General features: G+C 41.5%; 1 protein-coding gene across 3 annotated transcripts in view; it reads left to right on the top strand.

Moving 5' to 3' along the window:
• Nucleotides 1–18,707, top strand: part of RABGAP1 (RAB GTPase activating protein 1) — a 56,814-nt gene extending 38,107 nt beyond the window's left edge. For all 3 annotated transcript variants that reach the window (XM_030461207.1, XM_030461209.1, XM_030461208.1), the window contains 13 exons: nt 5,424–5,537; nt 6,032–6,106; nt 6,941–7,066; nt 7,594–7,737; nt 8,288–8,329; nt 8,678–8,806; nt 11,126–11,218; nt 11,489–11,599; nt 13,944–14,048; nt 14,506–14,589; nt 15,435–15,506; nt 16,004–16,201; nt 16,975–18,707. In XM_030461207.1, the coding sequence (XP_030317067.1) occupies nt 5,424–5,537; nt 6,032–6,106; nt 6,941–7,066; nt 7,594–7,737; nt 8,288–8,329; nt 8,678–8,806; nt 11,126–11,218; nt 11,489–11,599; nt 13,944–14,048; nt 14,506–14,589; nt 15,435–15,506; nt 16,004–16,201; nt 16,975–17,097 (1,416 nt within the window). In that variant the 3' untranslated portion in view covers nt 17,098–18,707. The remainder of the gene's footprint in view (nt 1–5,423; nt 5,538–6,031; nt 6,107–6,940; nt 7,067–7,593; nt 7,738–8,287; nt 8,330–8,677; nt 8,807–11,125; nt 11,219–11,488; nt 11,600–13,943; nt 14,049–14,505; nt 14,590–15,434; nt 15,507–16,003; nt 16,202–16,974) is intronic.
• Nucleotides 18,708–23,333: the final 4,626 nt, after the last annotated feature.

The following is a 23,333-nucleotide window of genomic DNA, read 5'->3' as shown; positions in this document are numbered from 1 at the left end:
TTTCTGATCTCCTCAGTTTTTGAGAGGTTAGGTATTTCTTGAGGATAAATTGTTGTCATTAAAACCTACTAAAAATAATGGTGCAGTTAATCCTTTCAGGTAACAGCAAGCTGCATTACCCCTGGCCATGCTTTTGAACTGTCTGAAAGGATTTGCAGTCATATATTGTCTTCACAGCCTCATGTCATTAGAAATGCTGTACAGCACAGTGTTTTGCAAGTTCCTATGCTGATAAATTTCTCCCCATATGTAACGTTTGAAATCTAGTTTCTCTTGTAACTCTAGCATGTAAGCACTAGATTCAATTTTATATTCCTCTAATGAATGCAACAGGATGGAAAGGAGTTTGCAGTTGCTAATGATGAGCTTTTTTACTGTTCTTAATACTCGTGGGTATGTCTTTTCTTCAGGGATTTGAAAATTGTGTCAGTACCTTTTTTAATTGTTTTTTTTTCCACATGCTGTTTACAATTAAAGTGCAAGCATGGGAGGCTCTGCCTGCATGTGCTTTTGGGTTGCTTTGCTGAGTGAAGGACAGTGGAGTGACCTTACTTGAGAGGATGCTGGCTTTGCTGTGTGTCCACCTGTTTCCTTGCACCTTCACCCTGCTTGGGAGAGCAGAAGCCACTGGTGAGATCATTTCAGTGTCTTCTGTGGAGATTTGACATTTGTCAGAGGGGTGTTAGGAGGAGTTTTGCTTGGGAGACAGTCCAGCTCCTTACACGAGTAGTGGTACAACTGGTAGTTTTTTTCTGAGTGTTGGTGAAAAACGTTAAGAGTAAATAAAATGACAGGGAAGAATGTGTATGTGTGTGCTTGAGAGAACTTTGTCCACCTTTTAATGCTGGAAATTGTTTGGTATTAAAAGATGAGAAAGAGGTGTGACTGTGAAACTCCTAAACCCCTGCTGTGAACAGCTACAGGAAAAAGAATCCACCAACACAGATAGAAAAGCAAACAAACAGGTGAGTTAGAGCTGACCTGACCCTTGAGACTCTCTGCTGGGTTTGCTTCTGACATGGTGGGGAGTGTCAGGGTGTCCCTCTGGGCACCTCCATGCTCCTCATCTCTACTGGGTGTGCTCTGGGCTGTGCTCTGCAGGGAAGGGGTGATGGGGAGGGTGGGTGTTCTGATGTGCCAGGCAGCTGAGGAAGAGTTGTCGTGGGTCCAGAATTGTGTGTTTTGTGCCAACTCAGAACTGTTGTGAAAACACAGGGGAGAGAGGTACTTCTACCCCACACAGACATTTCTGTAGCTGATTTTTCAGCTAAGACTAATAATAAGAAAAACTACAGTTGAGCCAAAAATGACAAATGTTACAAAATAAAACTTGCATATTTTTAAATATTAAATGGAACTAGATAAATTGGAAGCATGTAAATAACCTGATTCTAAATATTTGCATAATTATTTCCAAGAGGTAATTTTGCTACGAGCTGTTAAAGCTCCAAGAAATGTATTATTCCCTTTGAGATGATCTGTACCCCAGCTGTGTCATCCATCTCTTGGCTTGTTTCCTTTATGCTGTAGATGTAGATGCTGATGTATATGTGTACTGTGTGACTGTGTAGTTACTGTCACCTTAAGTTAGTTGGTTTGGAATACATGTATATGTATTTTACATATACGTGTGTGTTATGTGTAAATATGTATTTTAAAAGAAGTGATTTGCCATGGCAGTAATTCTGCAGTCACAGGGTTTTAGGGCTTTGTAAAAGATGTAATTTTAAGAATGTCAATGTGGTTCTTAGTGAATTTTATAAACACTTTTCTGAATCTGTTACCCGTACTTCCCATCCTAAGAGAAACTGCACAGTTTTCAGTGATTGTTCCACTGGTTACATTTTTGTCTGCCATTTGTTTCTGGATTGATGTAATCTTGATACTACTAAAATTTCAAGGGCTGTTGGAGCATTTCACATAGCCTAGGTTTGCCTGTTCTCCAAATATATGGATCGTGCATCAACAGTACTAAGTAGCCTTACTTGTTTCTCCTAAAAACCTAGCTAATTTATTTAATTTCTCTCTTTAAAGAGAGGTCTCTGGAAGGGGTGGCATATTTTAGGATGCTCCTTCTCTTTAAAGGGAAACTTGGAATTGAATAGCAGTACTTGTTGATCAGTGATATTATTGTAGCCAAAGGATGCATGGGTGGTTTCATAGGAAGTTTTTTGCTTCGAGTTTCTTGATGAAATGTAGTGTTCTACAGAGCTGTGTGAAGAGTGTAGTTTTTTATTCTGAAATGCACTTGTACACTTTATTTGAAAGGTCTGAATGGATCATAAATACATTTAAGAAATAAATGATACGTCACATGTTTTCACGTCTTGACTCAGATGACTTTTGTCTGACTGTGCTGCTGCAGGTGTGTTTGTTTGGGAGTGGGTGGGGTTTTTTCCCCTTATCTTGGTTGCTCTAAATAGCCTGGCTTGTACGTAACTGCCAAGAACAGGAAAAACTTCCAGCATGCGTTTTGTGTTTATGCTTTATCCATACATGTTGTAGGGCACTGTAAGAAAACTCCTCTCTTTAATTTTCCTGTGGGAAACTTGAGCCCTAAAAGGAAACGAACAGAGCGAAAGGGCTGGATATCACAAGGGATTCACTTTTATTTTTAGAATTGCATTATATTCCCATATTTGGACTGAAAGTATGCTGTATCAATGCACGATTGTATCAAATTGCAGTTGTCTGACCATTCTGAATTTGTCTAAATTATTCAGGTCTTGTCCACAAATACTGTTTATTCGTGCACGTTTTCAGTAAGTGCTGACTCCAGGTAACACGTTCTGTGGGCAGCATTTCTTGTGGGAAGCCTTGAAAGAAGGTTTTGTGATATCTCCTTAAGGTCTCAGTAGCAGGTGTAATTCTCCTTACTGAAACCTCACAGTGGTTTGGTCAAAGGCAAATGCACTCTGTGCAGATGTCAGTGTAAATATTGCTTGGGAAAAGCCATTATTATGACCTTGGGAATGCCATCAACCTGCAAACAGACCTCGTGGTGTGGTATCCTACTGACATTGAAAACAACTATTGGAAGAGCTTTTAATATTTCTAGATGTACTTGAAATGCCCAGATCTGCTCAAAATAACCCATTCCCATTGTGCAATATTATCCTTGTTGCTGCCCATGGAAGTTTCAGAGAGTTTGGGCTTTTTCTGCCTGATGCAATTCCTGAAGGCTGCCAGCTGGCTTGTTGATCTGCTCAACAGCTTGTCTGTGCCTTGCAGCAAGATGCCACGTGCTGGGCTGACCCTGGGCAGAGGGTTTGCAATCCCACTGATCAATTGAGACTCAGGACCCTTCTCACAGTAATCTCTCACCGCCTGACAAAATCCTTGCAAAGTCAGTGGGAGCCTCTGGAAAATAATTGCAATGTGAAAGTTGATCCCATTGTGCCAAGAGTGAGAAGCCAGCAGAGGTTTGGGTTTTGTGGTGGATGTGTTGGATAACACCACAGTGAGCAAACTTCCATGTTTTGAATCGTTTTAAGGGTGGAAGCAGGCAGGGATCTCAAGTTTAAACCTCACCATTTTTCAATTTTTATGTAATTTTTGAAGTCAGCCTGTGCCTACATAAAGCCTTTATGGTTTTTATGCCTCTATTGGAGGCATTAAAGTTGCCAGCAGGCAACTTCCTCTGCATCTCCAGAGATTTCTTACTTCAGGCTGGGTTTTTTTTTCCATCATTGATCTTGTCCCTTCAGCAATTCTTTGCTGCTGCTTCTTTATCCTCTTGGGCTTATGTAGGGAATTAGAACGAAAAAAACTTAAAGGCTGAAAATTGCCACTAGATCAGCCTGATGAAGAGGTCCTAGGAACTCCAGCTCTTCCCATGTCTTTTAATTGGGGTTTAAACTACAGAAGAAGCTTCTGAAGAAACATTGTCCCAGTCTGAACACATTGGTTTGAGGTTATAACTGCATGAGATAGTTTATAGATCCTGGGATGGTCCCTGGAAGATCAAGAAAATACAAAGAAAATGTCTTCTAAGTGTGTCCAGCTTAGGAAGTGGGAACCCGTGTGCTTTTATAGACAGGCAGGTACAACAGATGAGCTTTTATCTCCTGGACTGCATCCTGGTTTCCAGAATTAGTCGTTTTAAATCTGCTGGAGAGGAAGGTTTCAGTTTAACTCCTCTAATATTTTAAAGTGCACAAAAGGGGGGAGGAGGGGTATGTTCTTAGTCTGAGCATCTACATTTTCCTGCTTTCCTTTGGAGCAGAGAACTGTTGTGAGAATTTTAATCTTCACTACGCTTGCCTCAGTTCTCATGGCTGTTTTCCACCCTGTTTTCTTTATTACTTTCTTTTTCTTCCTGTCATTCTTAGCTTTCTATTTTTCAATCCCAGTTTGTGAAGGGTGTGGGTTCAGAAGGGTTTCCTTCAGTTCCCAGTCCCCTGAAAGCATGAGAAATTGCCCATTGAGCCAATTCTCACAGCAAGGTATAAAAATAGGAGTAAAGAAAAGGTTACACAATGCTTGGATTGCAGCAGTTTGTACTAATGGGGAGATTTCAAAGCCATGGTTTGAAAAACATTTTTTAAACCTTATCATTTCCGCTAATTTTTCTTTCCCCAAGCCATGTTTCAGCTGCAGGAACTACTGCTGCAGATTACTTGAAGAATTGTACTGAAACACAGGAGTCGAGTGCTTAACAAGTCACGCAAAGCCAGAGACCACTAATTAGTTCTTTTTAGTCATAATGAGTGGTTTGTTTGAGAAGCTTATCCTAAAAGTTTCCAGCCAGATGCTTTGCTCTCTGCTATTAAATAAATGGATTATAAGGCAAGTGGATTTAAGATTATTTTGCCATTGCAGAAGAACACAGGTAGCACTCAGGAAACCCACTTGATTGGTACCACAAGTTGCTGTGAGCAGTGAAAGGTACCAGTGCTCCTGCAGAGCTGGGGGTGTTGCTGTCATTCAGACTGGCAAACTTTTAAGAATCTGGAAGTTGTCCCTAAGACTGCATTATATTATGATTTACTGTACAATGCTGTCTTTATTGGGCTTGTACTCAGTTTTGGACAGCAGTGCCTGGCTGCTCTCAGTGACTGTTCCCGCCCACAGTGGTGGGGGAACAGAAAAGTGGCAGGGCAGTGTTCACCAGCAGAAGTCTCCAAGGGAAGGCTGCTGTCTGCATTGCAATGTCCTGGAACACTTCTGTGCCTGTGCTTTTTCTGCCACTCGCCCATTCCCAGGTGTGCTTTGGTAACCAAACCTATCAAGGCTGTGATGTGGAGCTGCCAGCCTGCAGGCAGTTTGTTCTGGTTGAGTAGACTCTGTTTTGTTAACAGTTCCATCTGTTAAATTTAGAACAGTGCACAGAACACAATGCCAATCTCCTGACTCTCAGTTCTAGTGTAATTTATATTCTTTTGATGTATTTTAATTTGCATTTTCATATTTCTTTCCAATAGGAGTCTCCACAAGACAGTGCCATCACTCGAGACATCAATCGAACGTTCCCTGCTCATGATTATTTTAAAGATACTGGGGGAGATGGCCAGGACTCCCTGTACAAAATATGCAAGGTATTCTTTAAATTCTTCTAGACTGGTTTTGGTAACTTGTATTTAACATGACTAACAGAGGTGACACTGTTGGCAGAGAAGAATGTGTCTGTATTACAGTCAGCTGTGTTGTGGGGACAGACTGGCACTGGACTGGGGCTGGTTCTTTGCTGGAGGTGTTCAGCTGGTCACAGTGCCATTCAGATAGGAGACCCAAAGCAATAAACCCTTCTGGATTCCTGAACCTTCAGGTGTTTGTTACAGAGACTTCACATGGTTCTAGGCATGTCAGCCTGTATACAACTGAACGAGTTATAAGCTGGGATGGAGATGAGAGCTAAGTCCATACTGATGGAGAGCAGCTCACCTTTGGCTACAGCATCCTCCCTTGTCAGTGCTCTCTGGTGCAACTGATTCACCCTGTGAGGGCTTAAGGGGCTGTGGTCAATCCAGTGTTTTGGTTTTATTTTTGAACTCAAGACAGATTTGCTATAAAGTCCTGATTCTTTTTTTAGGCCTACTCTGTCTATGATGAAGAGATTGGCTACTGTCAAGGCCAATCGTTTCTTGCTGCTGTGCTGCTTCTACACGTAAGTGGTGGGTATTTCCCCATTTTGCTCTAAGCTTAAGAAGAAATACCTCTCCACTTTCCTGGAAAAAACGTATGTAAGTCCTGAACAAATAGGTTTGTAGGGAATTTTTCAGTCAGCAAAACTCCATCTGCATATTAATAATAGAGTACTTGAGATGGACGTTCTGTCCTTCACAGGAACAAGTGATTGACCTGCAGTCAGACTTTACTATGAAAAAATGAAAACTGAATTTTGATGTCAGGGAAGAATGTCTAAACACTGACAAGCCATGATGAGTGTTTCTTCAGTTTTTGACAGGAAAGGGATATTGAACTTTCCCTGAGAACTGCTGAGTCGTGATATGTGGAACTTTGGTTAGGAGTTACTGATCTCTTACTCCTACCATCTAATAAGCATCAACTTTAATAATGTTATTTAAAAAGGCAAATATACCCTTGAGAATAAGGGAATGATCCTGTTTAACATCCTCTAGTAATAGTGCTTCTTTTTTAGTTATGTAGGTGACAAGGAATAAGGCTGTTCAAAATCTGTAGGATTCTGCTGCTTCTCACAACAAAGGCACAAAGGAACTGCATTGCTCCTCATGTCTGAGAGATGTATTTTTAGGTGGGGCAGTTGAGAGGTGGCTTATTCCACAGAATAAGAATGGAAAGCCTTTGCAACACTAGGCCTCATTTTGTGTGTTAATATCTGGGTTTACTTTTAACCTGAGTAAAAAGTAGTGGCAATCTGACCTTTCTGTAAGAGGGAAAAGGGAGGTGGAAAAGGACAAATGGAACTGAAATGAAAGATTTAAATGCTCTGGGATAAATACCCTTTCCTCTCTCACAGATGCCTGAGGAGCAAGCTTTCAGTGTTCTGGTCAAAATCATGTTTGATTATGGACTCAGGGAACTTTTCAAACAAAACTTTGAAGATTTGCACTGCAAGTTCTATCAGCTGGAGCACCTGATGCAGGTGGGTCTGCACACCTGCAGGAAGGGAACAGCTCAGAGCCTGCACTTCAGAACTGGCCATTTATCTTACATGTGAACAGAGTCTGTGACCTCTTGGTAATGATGCAGAGTGAGGACTGTTCCATATTGGAGGTTGTTTAAAAGTAGAGGCTGTTGACTCAAGCCCAGTCAGCTGCTGGCAGCATGCAGTGATTGTACAGGCAGACATTCTGAGCAGCTGGGGTGGCTTTCCTGTGGCCTGGCACACCAGGGGCTTGTGTGCTCCCTACAGGCACACTGCTGAGTGTCAGCTTTGCTGCTAAGGTGAGAACTCAGAGGCTGCGCTCAGGCTACAGTGTCCTGAGCATCCACACCAGGGCAGCATCCTCAGGAGGTCCTGCAGCTCTCTGGAGCTGTCTGGTCAGGTGGACACAGGACCTGTCTTCCTGCAGGGATTGTCACTCTGCTTTAGTTACTTCTGTTACTGTGGGTTTAGTTCTAAAATAGCATAAGTTAACTTTTAGTGTTTGGGGTTTTTTTCATTATTAGGAGTACATTCCTGATCTGTACAACCACTTCCTGGACATCAGCCTTGAAGCTCACATGTACGCTTCCCAGTGGTTCCTTACTCTCTTCACTGCAAAATTCCCTCTCTACATGGTCTTCCATATTATTGACTTACTCCTATGTGAGGTATGTGTAATGCAGAAGTACTACTGACTAGAGAGACTGTATTCAGTTGGGGAATAGAAATAAAACTTCTAACAAGTAGTGACAAAACAGATGACATGGAACTTTGTCCCCAAGTGAGTCACTTTCATTACAGGAATGATCCCTTTTTTTTTTTTTTTTTATCACTTTGAACTTAGATATCAGTGTATATATTGCTGCACTTGAATCCAGTATTTTTAGAAGTTCCTATATGAAAGTTAAATATTTTTAGAAAATAAAGCACACCACAGTATTGTCATAATTTCAGAGCTACAAACTACTAAGGAGATAGTAAAGCCTGTGTTGAAACAGTGTTTTGCTGTTTACATTGGCTGTGCAGTACAGGTACTTTCCTAATTGCTTGCAAAGTTATTCTGTGCACCTTTCATTTAATAGAGCACCTGGTTACACTTGTATCCTGTTTCTCCTTTTCACAGAAATGAGGCAAACAACAAAGCCTATCAAATGAGTTAATATTCAGTCTTGTAAATACTGAGAAATTAATTTATTTTGTTATTATTTGTCTCTCCAGGGAATAAGTGTTATCTTTAATGTTGCACTGGGATTATTAAAAGTGAGTATCCCACTTTACATTTTCTTTTATGCATCACCATACACAATATAAAAAAATTAACTTCCCTGCTATGAAAATATGGTGCTTTTTTCTTTAAAAAGCTAACAACTACCTGTATTATATGTAGTGTTTTCTGTCATGCCCTGTACAGCACAGTGCTTTTCAGGGTGGGATGGCAGGGAAATAAAGTCTGCAGAAATAGAAACAAACACTATTCACAGGAGGTTAAAAAATAGTTATGTTCTTGAAGCTTTACAAAGCTGCTGTTGCGTTATTGTTTCTGGGAATTCAGTAATTGTACAGGCATTGCTTTGGAGTTATTGGGTTGTTTTTTTTTCTTGTCTCTAGACTACCAAGGATGATTTGTTACTGACTGACTTTGAAGGGGCTTTAAAATTCTTCCGTGTACAGCTGCCCAAGAGATATCGTTCAGAAGAAAATGCAAAAAAGCTGATGGAGTTAGCATGTAATATGAAGGTAAAGATGTGGTGATAGCAGCTGAAAGCTTATCTGTAATGGGGACAATTTCTGTCCCCAAGATTCTCCGGGTGATAGGGACTGGCCTGGAGAATATAAAATCAGAGTGGCTTTCAGAAAGCTATAGTCAGTGCTACTAAAAATCAGGGTACTTAAAAAAGCCAACCCCAAGAAACCTGAAATAACCAGTGGCACTAATATGAAGCTATTGTAGCTCTCCAGTTGCTTATTAGACATTGCATGTACATCTGATTAAGATCTTGTATAACAAGTGTATTTACCTTTTGTTTCCCCAATTAACAACTACCTCCTCTTCCCACTCTGCCCAACTTCCCTGCATTCCCAGTGCTGTGTGAGGTGGTTAAAGCAAGAAGTCTTCTCTGCATGGTACATGGCAAGGCTGTCCACTGCTTCTCTGAGTGCTGTGGGGTTTGGGGGATTAAACAGAAGGTTATGGAGAAAGTACAGACCATGCTGCTTGGTGCTGCCCAGATGCTGAACACTTCTGTATCACATCCCTGTGTTGCCCCTGGTGGGAGCACTGCATGTAATTACTTCTTTGACCTAAAATACAAGTCCATTGCTGTCAGTAGAAAGCTCCAGCTCTATATCTGGAAGTGGTTTTGTGCAGAAAATGTCAAAATAAATCATTTATAGGAAGGGTGAGGTAGGCTGGCAAAGGCATTGTGATTACAGCAGCATTCTGCTGGAAAGGAGGTCGGTAAATGATCAGCTTGAGACAACACTGCATTCTTAAAGTCACTCCTCAATGTTGCAGTCTAATGGTAGCAGAATTACTGCTGCCTCCTTGTGCCTCTGAAAAAGTGCTGGGACTTTAGTGTTCATATCTGCCTTCTGTCACCGTGAAGCCCAAAGCCCCTCTAGGTGTCCAGTGTCCAGAATCACTGACAACAGTGAATCTTCTCAGAGTCACCTCATTACTGGTATCTAGAGACAAAACTGGTTTAATGCCCTTGGAAAAGCAGAAGATGAAAGTGCAGTGGTGTTGCTGCCTCTCTGTCCTCTCACCTGGCTGGATGTCTGGTGTGTGAAACCCAGGGATGGGCAGCATTGCAGCAGGGAAATAATCAGCTGAAGCTGCTGGCTTCAGTGTCAGTAGAGGGTTAATACTCTGTGTGTTTGTCTGGAGTGCTTAGTAAGAATAACTTCTGCAGTTGTGATGTGGCTGGACTGACTCCAGATAAATGGGCTGGCATCTCCAAAAAAATGTCAGCTGAAGTATGGGGAAGTGTTTCCGTGCAGCTCTCACTAGAGGGAGCCTGGCCACCAGTTTTCTCCAGTTAAGTTGTTAAAGATAAAACCAAAGATAGGAGAAACTGAAGAGGTTTTCCATTCCGTCATTTATGCATGTAAAAATGAATGTGTTTTTTAGAGAGGAAAATGTAGCTTCTTAATTTATTTGGTTTACTGGAGTAACAGAACTGCAGCAGCAACTTTTAATAGTAGAGATTTAATTTAGATGCATGTTAACTTGCATGTGAAGTGCTTGCAGTGGTCTTGGCGTGGTCTGTGTTGCTAAATCATTGTAGCAAATGGCACAGCAAGTGGGTGACACCAGGGAAGATGGTGGTCAGGATCTGTTGCAGGTTCTCTTGTGTTCTCTGCCTCTGAATGACTTGGAGCACTGTGCACAAAATACTGAATTCAACACCATCTCTTCCTCCTCTCAGAAGGGGAGACTGGGATGCTGAGAGAGTCACTTGCCTGTTGTTGTGTGTCAGAGCTGAGGACAGAATTCCAGAGCACTAGGGAACAGAGCATAGGTGCTGCTTAATTGTTGCTGCTTGCTGAGACACCCAGGAAATGGGCTGGGCTGTTCTCTGCTGAGCTTGAGTGACATGAGCAGAAATGTCAGCTGAGCCTGCACTTGCCCTTTCAGCATTTGCAGTCTCATGTAAAGTAAACCAAACCAAACACTTCTGCATGATGCTAAATGTTAGAGCTACAAACGCAGCTGAAGAAACCTCAGCATCATGCTAGTTTAGATATTAAAACACATCTTGTGAGTTTTCAGGCAATCTGCTATGCCAAGCCACTGAAGCACTGGGAGCATGAAATAAAGCTGTGCAGCAGCAAGGAAAACACAGATAGGATGCTTCTGTGGGATATTTCTGTCATTATCTTGAGGGGAATAGAGTTGTTGGCTATGTCTGAGAGTTTGATACTTGAAACTGAGTGAAGGTATTAGTTGTGTTTTGTAGAAGGCAAGAGCTGCCTAAAGCTTGTACCATAACCCTTTGTGAATTGTGTTCTTTTATTGGTGTTCTGGGCAGGAACTAATGGGCTGCTTTAATTTAGATTAGCCAGAAGAAGCTGAAGAAATACGAGAAGGAATATCATACCATGAGAGAGCAGCAAGCTCAACAGGAGGATCCTATAGAAAGATGTGAGGTAATGCTATACCTACTCCAGTCTGGTTAAACACACAGTGCCTGCAGGAAGTGCCTACTTTGACTTCTTTTTCTTTGAGCCGATTCCTTCTCTGGGCTAATATTTAATTTACTTTATTTTATTACAATATGGCTTGCTAGTTTTGTCCTCATTGAATTTCATGCAGGTAGAGTTGCCTTTGCATACTTAAGGTAGGCATTTATGCTCAGACACAAGCATTAAAGCCAAACACCTTTTATTTTTTTATATCTTTTGTTTTGATTCCCACAGCGTGAGAACCGGCGCCTCCAAGAAGCAAACATGAGGCTGGAGCAAGAAAATGATGATCTGGCACATGAGCTGGTGACCAGCAAGATTGCCCTGCGAAAAGATTTGGACAATGTAAGACACGTTCTGGTGCTGTCAAGTAGAGACACAGTTCTAGGTCTAATTCTTTATTATTCCTCTCCCTGGGGAGGACATACGTAGATTTGTTTCCTTTGAATGGAATGGGATTCTTACCTCCATGTCCTTATTGCAGGCTGATGATATATAGGTCTGCAGGAAACAGGGCCAGCCACTGAGATTGTAATTACTCTGCAAAGCATTCAGAGTAATATGAGGGAGAGGAGAGGTTCTGAGCCTTTACTTGAGCAGTTGCTTTCTTCTCTATGCATATCAAAAGAAAGTCTAGCAGGAGCTAAGTCAGGTCTTTGAGTTGTCACAGAGATAATAACGTGTTCTGTTTTCCTTCAGCTGGTGTTCTTATGAATAAGATTTCACAGCAGACAGGCTTTTACAAAGTGCTAATAAACTTGAGAGTCTGAGTCTGTCTGGCTCTCAGTGGAATCAGGTTCTCGGGTACCTCAGGCGACTCTGGAAATGTTATTGTGGTTTCCATTTGGCTTGTTGAAATCTGCCCATGTGAACTCATCATCCTGGGTTCTTCCTCATATCAGCAGAGCTCTCAGGAGGAAACTTGACGTTTGCTTTTTGTTAGAGGAATTTTTTTAAGCTTGCTGTCCCACTCCCTTCTTTACGTACTTATGCTGGGGAGATTTTATTTGGATGTGCTTTGTGTTACAGGATGTGCAGACAGAAAGATCCTGGTGTTTGTAGTGCTCTTGGTAGACTGGAATGCATTCAGTCTTTCTGCTGGGGGAGATGAGGGGAAGAGTTCACGTGCTTGTGTTTTGCCACTCTTGCTCTGTACCCAGATAAGTGCATTTCTGAAATCTCAAAGGAAAATGACTTTTGAGAATCCTCCGGTGCAGGAGTTGACAGACTTTGAAATGTTTCAACTTATCTGCTTCAGAGGATTTGAGGTTTCCCACGGTCTCCAGGAATCTTGCTGTTGGAAAAATACTCATAGTAAATGTTGATGCTAATGGGTGGATGTTGTTCTTAATGAGGTTTAGTTAATGGCTTCCAGGTTGATTACATTTACTGCTCTTTAGTGTTAAAAACCTGTGGAGGACAGAAGTATGTTCTAGAAGCAGGATTTTCACAAGGAGCTGCTTTGTTTGCTTCCTGTCACCTGTGCTGCTTCACTGCATTAGAGAGCTCTGAGAGGGCTGCACAGACTGCCCAGCAGCTGTGCTCAGGGGGTGAACTCCAGCAAAAAATATATTTAAGAAGTTTTTTTGTCTCAACTGCTGTTTGTGGCTGCTTACACCTGTATGAGACACAGTTCTGCCTTTGCACTGATTCATTTAAATGGAGAGCTGAGAGAGGAACAAAATTAAGCAAAAATTTTGAGATACCTAATGGGCTATATAATAGTCATGTCTTCAAAGATGGTAAATGATGTTGGCAGCAGTTGGGTTATCTCCCAGGAGGAGATAGGTAGGTCTAATCCTACTTGAGCACCCTGATTAATTCTTCTAATTGGGTCCTAAAATGTTAAGTTTCATTCTCCTAGCCAGCTGTTCTAAAAGACAGGTACCAAAGGACATTGTTTAACACACCTTTTTAATACCTTCATGGCATGTCTGAAAGCTTGCAGCCTAAAACATCAAAGCAAAGCATCTGGAAATACAGAAATTTCCTTAATATCCTTTGCACCAGACCTGAAAATAGGATTCATTTTTCTACTGTTGTTGGACTCCCACATCCCAGTCTTCTTTAAAAAAGCTTGAAACCCATGTATAATGAAAAGATGTTCTCTTTGCCTTTGCCATCTGTTGTAAAGGATCAGCAGGACTTTAAAGGACTAAAATTCACTTTTTTGATTTTTCACCTTTAAAGGGAATTGGTACAGGTACTTTCTGAAGATTTATATATCAGTTGAGTTATTGATCTATTTTTATGTAGAATTCATACACCTATTGGGAAGTACTGTGTTGCTGTGTATAAGGCAGGAAAAGGTATCAACTTTGCAGAGAGAGGTTTTTATTTTATAAAGAACCTGATATTTTTCATTGTTACATCTTTATTCTTAAAGAACTCCAGTGAAAAGGAGTTTTGCTAGAACTGATCACTCTTTTCAAGTAAGAGTTTTGGAGTGATGGAGTGTAGTGGTAATAAACTTTGTTAATTTTCATTTGGTGCTGCTTTGCCATTGCAGATGGTAATTTTAGAAAAATGATTTGCAGAATAAAGTTTTATTGTTATTAATAACAATGAACAGACCCTTATTAACAGGAATGAAAAGACTTCTATCGTGGCTGTGTCCTTCTGGAGCCTGTGCCAGTGGCTGCCCAGTGAGAAAGCCCCTTCAGTGCTGTGCTCACTCTTTGTGTTTCAGGCAGAGGAAAAGGCAGATGCCCTGAATAAAGAACTGCTAATGACCAAACAGAAGCTGATTGATGCAGAAGAAGAAAAGAGGCGCCTAGAAGAAGAATCAGCTCAGGTTAGGGGCATTTCTGTCATTTTCATGTTTCTGAGCAGTACAAAAAAAAAAAAAAAAGTGACAAGTGTGGGAAGGGCTTAATGTTCTTAGTCATGTTTGTCCCTTTGCTGTAGTGTCAAGGACGTCAGCAAAGCAGAATTCTTTCCTTTCTGGCAGGTGCTCCATAGGGTAGTGAATTTTTAACTTGAAGTCCCAGAGGTACAGACTGTGCCAGAGATGGCTGCACAGAGAGGCAGAATAGGACTTCAACTGTCAGCATTTTTTTGTTTTTAAATACTTTCTTCTCTAAGCTGATCAGTTTTTGTAACAATGATGGCCACCAAAGTCCAGCTGTTCATGGAATTGAGCTGAACCATTATTTCCTGGTCAGGAGTATAGGCTTACATGAAAGCAGTGAGGTTAAGAGGAAACACTACATGTCAGTTTTCCAAAGCCTTTACTTTTTTTTTCCCTGCAGCTGAAGGAAATGTGCCGTAGGGAGCTGGATAAGGCCGAGTCAGAGATCAAAAAGAACAGCTCTATTATTGGTGACTACAAACAGGTAAGTACAACTTGATGGTGTGGCTTGCTATCAAATTGCAAGACTTTCTAAGGTATTTTAGGAGATTTCTGGAAATAAATGTAGCCTGTGCCAGGCGTTTGAGGAGACATTTTGGCTATTTTAAATGAGAAGCTTCTGGTTGGGTTTGTATTTTCTTTGGCTGAAATCCTGGTGCTTGGTGGTCAGTTGTTTGCCCCCATGTAGGTATTTGTCAGTCACCACAGCCTTGATTGCAGCCTAACACTGTTCAAATGGGCTCTTGTTTATCAAAGGTTCACCTCGTTCCAAGAAAATATTATTTCCCAGCTTCCCTTCTTCATTCAAACGTTAACTGCACTTGAGAAATAAAATGCCTTTTTCCTTTCAAAGATCTTGCTTTGAAATTCAAGCTCCTGATCATAAGCTATCAAGGGAGAAAATTCATCCATCTTTCTAGCTGGCCTGTGGCTTTCAAACCATTCTTAAGTTGGCATCACACAGGTCTTGAGGAATGAACTAGGTGTTTTTACTACTGGCTGTCTTGCCTGGTTCTTTTATCCCAAAGGCAAAACCCCAAAGGTGCCATGTGTTTGTGATTCCTGACCTTTTTTGGTTCCTGTAGCAAGGCTAAACTGCTAATAACTAAAATATAAACTGCACCTTTTATTTTGGGCATGGAAGAAACTGTAGAGAATGAGAATATGTATGATGAGACAACATAATGCAGCATCCCAGTTTTTCTGGCTTTCTCAGAGACCCCAGACTATCCATGTTAATATTCCTGTCACATTTATTTATGCTTTAGCATTCATTTGGGAGGAAATTTACATTTATAAATGGTTTGGTAACATAATTTTGCTTGTCAGATTTGTTCCCAGCTGAGTGAGCGACTGGAAAAGCAACAAACAGCAAATAAAGCTGAAATTGAAAAAATACGGGTAAGAGACCAGATGGATCCACAGTCTACAATGTTTAAATCTCTTAGCAAAAACATAACAGAAAGTACACAGTTGATTTCAGTGCTAAAATGGTGGTTGAAAGAGAGTTCCTTGGTGACTTATGGCTCTCTCCCATTGGTTACATACTAATGTTGATGCTGGGCAGTAACAACTGTTAATTTTTTTGAGGGTGGGTTGTTTGGGTTTTTTTCTGGAGGAGATTCCTCTGTCTTTTACCATAAAGTAATATGTAGGTGGTAGAGAGCCCATTAGTGTAGAAATACCATTTTACCAGTGGTGTTTTCCAGAGCCCATTAGTCTGGGGGTGGCTGGAGCTCCTGCTTGGCTTTTCCTTCCCCAAATGTTCCTGAGTTTGCAGGTCAGTAGCAGTGCCTGTTGGCTTGTGCTGCTCATCCAGAGGAGAGGCAGGAAAAGGCTTTGGTGGTAGCAGCAGCAGCACTCCAGTGCCAGAATTCACAGTCAGGTGTTTGCTTTAGCAAAAAGTGGATGACTGCGAGCACTGCCGGGAGTTCTTCAATAAAGAAGGTCGTGTGAAGGTTGTGAGCTCTGCCAAGGATGGTTCAGATGAGGACACAGACGAGGAGAAGGAAACACTGAAAAACCAGCTGAGGGAAATGGAGCTTGAGCTGGCCCAGACCAAGCTGCAGCTTGTGGAGGCGGAATGTAAAATCCAGGTAATGCTTTGGAGGTTCATTTTGTAGTCTGTAAGGTACGTCTGCATTCCTAGAAAAATGTGTGTGTTGTAGAGGGATTGGAACAGATCCTGGTGGTTGAAAATGTAACCTGCAATTTCCTGCGTGGGTGGTTTTACCAAACACTGGCTCTGAAGCTCAGTGTATGCAGACACAATAATTGAAATTGCGTGAACTGTATTTACCAGCTACTGCAACTTCAGACATCTGCCTGACTGCAGTGCAGTACTGACTGAGCTGCAACTTCTTGGAAGAAATCCAGATTCTGACAAAGTACTGAATCATCCATTTCTTTGTCTCGCAATCACTCTTAAACGAAGAAGTAACGTGACAACTGTTAGACATGTTTCTTAAAACATTGTTGGGAAGTACCCCAGGTATTTGAGGTATTTGTGTAAAATGTTACAGCACTGTTCTTTTAGCTTAAAGCTGGTATGTCAGTTCACAGAAATGTAAAAACTGTTTTGCATAAAGTCCATTTCATGTGAGAATAGCTTCTCAGCTGGGAAAGAATGAAAGGGTTTGGATGTACTAAAGGAAGCTGAATGTTTCACTAAGGGCAATGACACAAGTCCTCTTTTGCTTTTCAAAGCTTTTTTTTTCCTTCATCAGCTTGTTGTGCTACTTTTAATTTGTTATGTGATTTATTTTTAACTTCTAAAGTGGCCAAGAGATTGTAAATTTCCTAGAGCCTTCTAAGTTTAAGTCATGTAACCCTGTGCTGTAAATTCATGACATTTCTCTTTTGTTTGCAGGATTTGGAGCATCATTTGGGTCTGGCATTGAATGAAGTACAAGCTGCAAAGAAAACATGGTTCAACAGAACAATAAGCTCTATAAAAACAGTGACTGGAGTCCAAGGAAAAGAGACTTGTTGAGAAGCAGCTCTGTCAAACCTTCTTAACACAACACCTTTTGTTGCCTTCCTTGGCCAGATGTTAAATTCTGTGACATGAGAGGACCAGAATGTAAATAAAATGGAAACACAACATGTCAGGATTTTAATAGGTCAGTGATAAAGAGGATGGAAACACAAGAAAGTTTTTATTGCTAGACATGGAATCATCATACTACTGATATTTAACAGGTGATGTAGCTAGGTTGAAGCTCTTCAGAGAAACACTCCATTCTGCGGTCTGGCTGGAGGCTTTTCACAGACTAGGTACAAGAACTTACCAAACCCTAATTGTTAAGTTTACATATGATAGGTTTTTTTACAGTTATAACCTTTTTTAATATTTTATTTGAAAGGAAAAGTGTCACTAACAAAGTAAAAACAAAACAAAACAAAAAAAAAGGAAAAAAATGAAAAACAAACAACAAAAAATGGCAACTTTAGCAAGAACTCCATCAGTGCCAGAAAGCAGTCCCCAGAGGCAGGATATGGAGAGTAGGAGGTGACATGTTTTGCTTTATCAATGGGGATGGTTTCAGCATTCCTGTCGAGCAACCCCATTTGTTTTAGTAAATGCAGCATCCATCTCTCTGTGTTTGGCATTTCTTTCTGTTACTAACCAATTCTATGCAACTCTGGGCTTTTTTGGCATGGGCTGCCAAACAAATTCACAACCTGAGGGTGGGAGACTTGTCTAAGTGCTAGACAAGAATAATCAGAATTCTTGGCAAATTTCCGTTTCACTTCTGTGTCACATTGTTTGATCCACATATCAACAGTGTCCAAATACCCAACACCAGGACTGCTAATAAGTACTAATTATGTGGATGGTCTGACATTTAATTGAGTCTTTTTGTCTGTTTTTTGTCAGGTTTTTTGGTTTTGTTTTGTTCGTTTGTTTTTACCCGGCTGTAGCAGGCCTTCTGTGAAGCTCTGAGAAAGCTTCCAGGATTTTAGTTTTGCACATAGGTATGAATGGGACAAAGAAACAATAAACTGAGACATTTATGAGGCAAAAATCACTGCGTGAGTGTAGCTGCGAGCATCTGTAGCTGTCCAACTGGCTTCCCTGGTAACCTGAGCAGAGGTTCTTGCAGGTCATTTGTCACGCTCGATGCAGTTGCACTAATAGGTGCTAAACATACTTGGATTTCTTATTCATTGGATTGTCTTGAGTTCTCACCAGAAAGCTGTAGAATGGAGTTTTGCACCTTGTAATTTTTTTTTTATTTATAATGGTTTGTGTTATGCTGAAGTATCTATTGCATCAGTGGATAAATTTTGTGTGCAGTGTGAGTATAAGCTGGTAACAATAAGAGGCACTGGTTTGTATATAAAGATACTTGGTTTATTTTGTATTTCTACCTTTTTCTTGTTTACTGTACTAATGCTAGCTAATGTACTCTGTAACTACAGAATAGAACATGCTATGTCCAAGCTTTTTTCCTTAACTGCATACATTGTCTCTATTGTTTAATACCAAAAAAAAATACTGTAACTCCATCAATATTAGATGCGTGGACATTGTGGTAGCATAGTTGCAGTGTGTATACTTTATGAATTGAAATATAAACTAGTAAAATTGTATAACTATTTTGTTGTTTCATTTCATTTTAACAGGAAACTAATTAAATATTTTTCAATATAAAACTAATTCTCTTCTTAAAGTAGAAGCAGTAGCATCTGCAAGCTTCTCTAAAGACTGAAAGCCTAGTCATGCTGCAAAGGGCTTTACTAAAAAAGACTGCATATTCTTAGTGCTGCCAACACAGCTTTATATAATAAAACCCAGGGCTTGCTTTGAAAAAAGAAACTGCAAGAATGACCTTGTGCAGCTTGAGGTTTGTGACTCAGTATATCTCAAACATGTCTGATTTAGAGATTTTATTTTTTTTTTCCCATGGCCCTCCAGATTCTGCTTGGATCTGCAAAATAAATGTAGGCTACCTCTGCTTGTCATCACCAGTACCAAGTTCTGTGAGGCCCGGTGTCAGTCACGTCATTTTCACTAGGATTTTCTAGTCACAACTGAGCACAGTTTTAGCTGTGTGACTGGAGGGCTGCACTAACTGGGTCACACTGCAGTGCAGGCTCCCCTAGCTGGGTTGTGTTCTGCAGAGAAAACAAGGAGTAAAAAGTATTTTGGTCACTAGAATGGCCAAAGGTGACTCCAAAAACATCCCTGCTCTAGGGGGCTGTTTCTGCCCTTACACTTTTCTAACCAAACTTCTGCTTTCAGAGAATGGCACTGTAAGGCTGTGCCTAGACTTTGCTGCTTTGTTTTCCACAGAGATGCACCCCGTGGTAACTTCAGCTCTGCAGTTTCTCAATAAATACGAGTTTTGAAGAAAGTTTGAAGGTAAATATGGAGAGGGGGGAGCAGGGGAGAAAGAAGGAACAACTCAAGCCCAAAACCCTTCATCCACTTTTCTTCCCCAGAAGGACTGGGAAATGGCATGGCTTCCTTTTTCTTCCAAAAATGAGGTACTTAAGGGCAGGGGAAAAGTTGCTTTATTGTTGGGATCTTTTTCATTCTCAGTAAACGTTACCCCAAAACAGCATGCAGCATATACTCCCAGTTCTAGTGTGGACATGAAACATACATAATTAGAAACTAATTGCTTCACAGTATTTTCTAATAAACATTTTACAGCCAGGTTCCAGTCATTACGGATTACTTTAGGTATCTACCTAAAGGATTTTGATGCAAGAGGCGAAGTATTTATTTCATGTCTAACTTTATCTAAAATACCCCCAGCTAATTACAAGAAATGGATGCTGTGCTGTGTCTTTTGAAACATAATTACATATGATGTGAGGAAGAGGTAAACTTTAAGATGAGAAAGATGAAATTGCAGATGTCTGAGATGGGAATAAGCAAGGTAAAAAGACAGACATTGAGTCAGAGCTGCTACATGCATGACCATTTTACAAACCTGCAAGCAAAAAGGAATGAGTGCATTTTGAGTGTATTTGGTAGCATTTTTGGCATTAGTAAGATGGTTACTTATTTGCTGGAGTTAAGCACCTTTCTCTTCACAGGTGCTCTCAGCTGGTTTTGTGCACTGAACTCAAGATAAGTGCCTCTGTGCTGATGCTGGAATTTAAGTCTAGTGTGCTCCAGGCTCCAGCTTCGGAATGCTTTGCATGTTTGTGCTGCATCATCAAGTTCTTATGGTCTTGCAGCGTGGCAGCTCTGGTGTTACCATCTCATTTTTGTTGCGGAACTTCTTGGCTGCTTCAGGGTCTGTAGCTGGAAGTGGATATTCAAGCTCTGTCAGAAAGTTTTACCTTTAAGCATTGCTGTTAAACCGCCTCGAGATTTATATAACCACCTCCCTCCCTTTTTTTAGCTGCCCTTCTTATCCATGGCAGTGATACAAAGTTCCTGTTATACAGAGGAGGATTTCACTCCATCTGTTCAGCAGCTTGGCTCGCGTTCATCCAGCCTAACTTTAGACACTTCACAGAGGTGACCAAGGTAACAGCTTCATCTGGGGAGGTTTTTCAGCCCCAGGAGGGTGCTGTGGGGTGGGGGTTAACCCCAGCCACGTGCCCGCTGCTCTGACTGAACAGGGAAGCTCTTGCGAGCCAATTAATTAAACTGAAGGTCCTTCTTAAAAAAAACAACAAAAAAGGAAAATGTTGCATTGGTGTGCACACATTGATGTGCTTTCTCTTTCAAATTTTTCTCTTTTTCTGCCTTTTTTTTTTTTTTTTTTGTTGCTGTTGTGCTGTATTATCCTTCCATTACCAAAGAAATCAAGGACTCTCAAAAGCCTTCAAAATTTTGTTAGATTTTACTGCTCCATGCCCATAATGACTTTGAGGAGTAAGGATTCAATTTTGCTGCATTTTCTGCATGCTAATGAAATAGGATGAAGTGTAATCCTATACGGAAGGCTTTTTCTTAGGATAATCTTGCCACACAGCTGCAGTCCAGTTACAGGAATGGCAGGAAAGCAAGGACTGTGCGAAAAGCATGACAGGGCCTGTTAAGAAACCATATTTTGCCTGGCGTGGGTGTAGCATTTAAAGTCAAGTGTTTTCTCACAGAAGACGAGTGGAACTGAGCAGGCTTTTAAGTTTAACATACATATCATCGCTTGAGATTGATTTAGTTGAGGAGGAGCTGTGCAAAGCACTCTACATTCTTCAGGCTGCTTCTTGTGGGGCTGCAAACACCGAACCCCCGAGCTGCACCGCGCGCTGCCTCAGGGGCGCTCATCGCTCCGGCTGCCGCCTCAGGGGCGCTCCCCCCTCCTGCCCCGAGGCTTGGGGGGCAGAACCCGCGCGTCCAGTGCGCTCTCTGATTGGCTGGCGCAGTGATTGGCAGCTAGAGCGGCCTGTGAGGGACGGCGGCTCGTGCAGCGAGGGTTGGGCGGCACCCACGGTGACCGCTCCGCGGCGCCATTTTGTTTGCTGGAAACTTCGTAGTAGGTGAGGACGTGAGGCTTAGGTGAGCCGAGGCAATGGGGCTGTGGAACATGGAGGTGGTGAGGGGAAAGGTTGGGTATGCTCAGGCGGGAAGAAGGAGCTGAGTGCAGGCACCTGAGCAGCCTGCCTCGAGCAGAGCCAGGCCTGATCCTGGGACCTTGAGGGGAGGAGAGGCCTCTTTCAGCATGGCTGTTCCTTCATTTTCCACACTGTGTGTCTGTGGAGGGGGAATTCCCTCAGGAGGCTGCTCTCACCAGTGTGCTGGTGTCTGGAGAGCTGTAGGGCAGGGGAAGACAGAAGAGGTTTAGAAGAAAATGTGCTAGGTTTTTGTATTTTTTTGGGTGTGTGCCCTTCACAGCCAACACCATATACTTCTCTCGGTTGAGGAGGTGGTAAATTCCTTTATTGTGTAGCATCAACACCTGTTATTCTTGGGGGGCAATTTCTTTGCCATCTTGACATAGACAGGTTTACTCCTTCCTTGCATCAGCTTTAGTGAGAGGTGAAGTGAGGCCTGAAGTGGAAAGCTCTGAAATAGGATGTGCAAACTAATAAAGCAGCATACACTTCAGCTGTGTGGTCTGTATTGTGATGAGTGGCTGCCTTGTACTGTTCTCCCCATGGAGACCCTCCTCAACAAGCAGCCAATTGGATCACTGACTGCTGAGAAGGTTAAAGCAGTTCATGGTTTCCTCCTCTCTGTTACAGGCTCTGTGGAGTATTGGTTGTGTTCTGATGCTGGAAGTACAGAGGACTCAAATGAGGGTGGAAAAAAAATCTGCTTCTATGAATATTAGAATCACTAAGGTAATGCTTGTCTAGAGGTCTAAAAGGAAGCTATTTCTGTGCAGTAGCAATGCACGTAGGAAAAAATACTATAGCTTATATATTTACACATGTATATACACGTTCACATAGGGTAAAAAGTTGCAAGTAGAACTTCACAGATTTCTGTCCCTGAAGTAATGGGAGAATATGATTTATGTGATCTCTCCCTGAGGGCTGCAGAAGCAGTTTGCTAACCAATTTTGTGAAGTATCTTTTATTTTTAATCGAGTAATTATACTACAGGGTTTGACCCAAATTGGCATAGATTAAATTGTTGCAAATGGCACCCTGCAAGTCCTGGACTCTGCAAGACTTCTAAAGAGCCGTGTTAAATAGCAAGGTTCTTAACAGAAATATTTTTTGTTGAATGGTCATTTAATCTTGTTGTTTATACTTTTAGGGAGTCTAAAAGCTATTCTGATAAAATTCAGCAATTAGGTAATTCAAGCAATGAACTAATAAAGACAGAATGTAGTTGGATGTCAGTGCTGCAGGTTTCAAGATAAATACTTTGTGCTTTTTCTTACTACGTGTGTTACCGAGTCTGCTTGGTGAGTTGTATTAATTGTATGTCAGGGCAGACATAAAGACAGAAACTTGCAGGTGCTTTCTTGCACCTGCATTTCTCATGCTGAATTTTTGATTTATTTGGTTTTCTTGCATTTGCCATCCTGGAGGATGTTTTAGTGTTCTGCTACTTCCAGATGTGGTGCCAGCATCAGAGGTGTTTGTCCCCAGCTGCCAGTTGCTGTGGGCTGTTGGGGTGATGGCATGCTGGTCTGCCAGTGGAGCACTTGGTAGTGTTTGAGAAATTTCTTCTTACAAAATGAGCAGTGGTTACTTCAGACCAGCAAGAAAGCTGCTTAATTTGACCGAGCTGATTATGGCTGGTACAGGCTGGGAATGGTTTCACAAAGGGCACAGCTTGGAAATCCATAGCTGTGTTGGGATAGT

Source organism: Calypte anna, chromosome 17 (assembly GCF_003957555.1).
Source record: "Calypte anna isolate BGI_N300 chromosome 17, bCalAnn1_v1.p, whole genome shotgun sequence".
In the NCBI taxonomy this organism is placed as follows: domain Eukaryota; kingdom Metazoa; phylum Chordata; class Aves; order Apodiformes; family Trochilidae; genus Calypte; species Calypte anna.
This window is presented reverse-complemented; position numbering and strand designations above follow the sequence as displayed.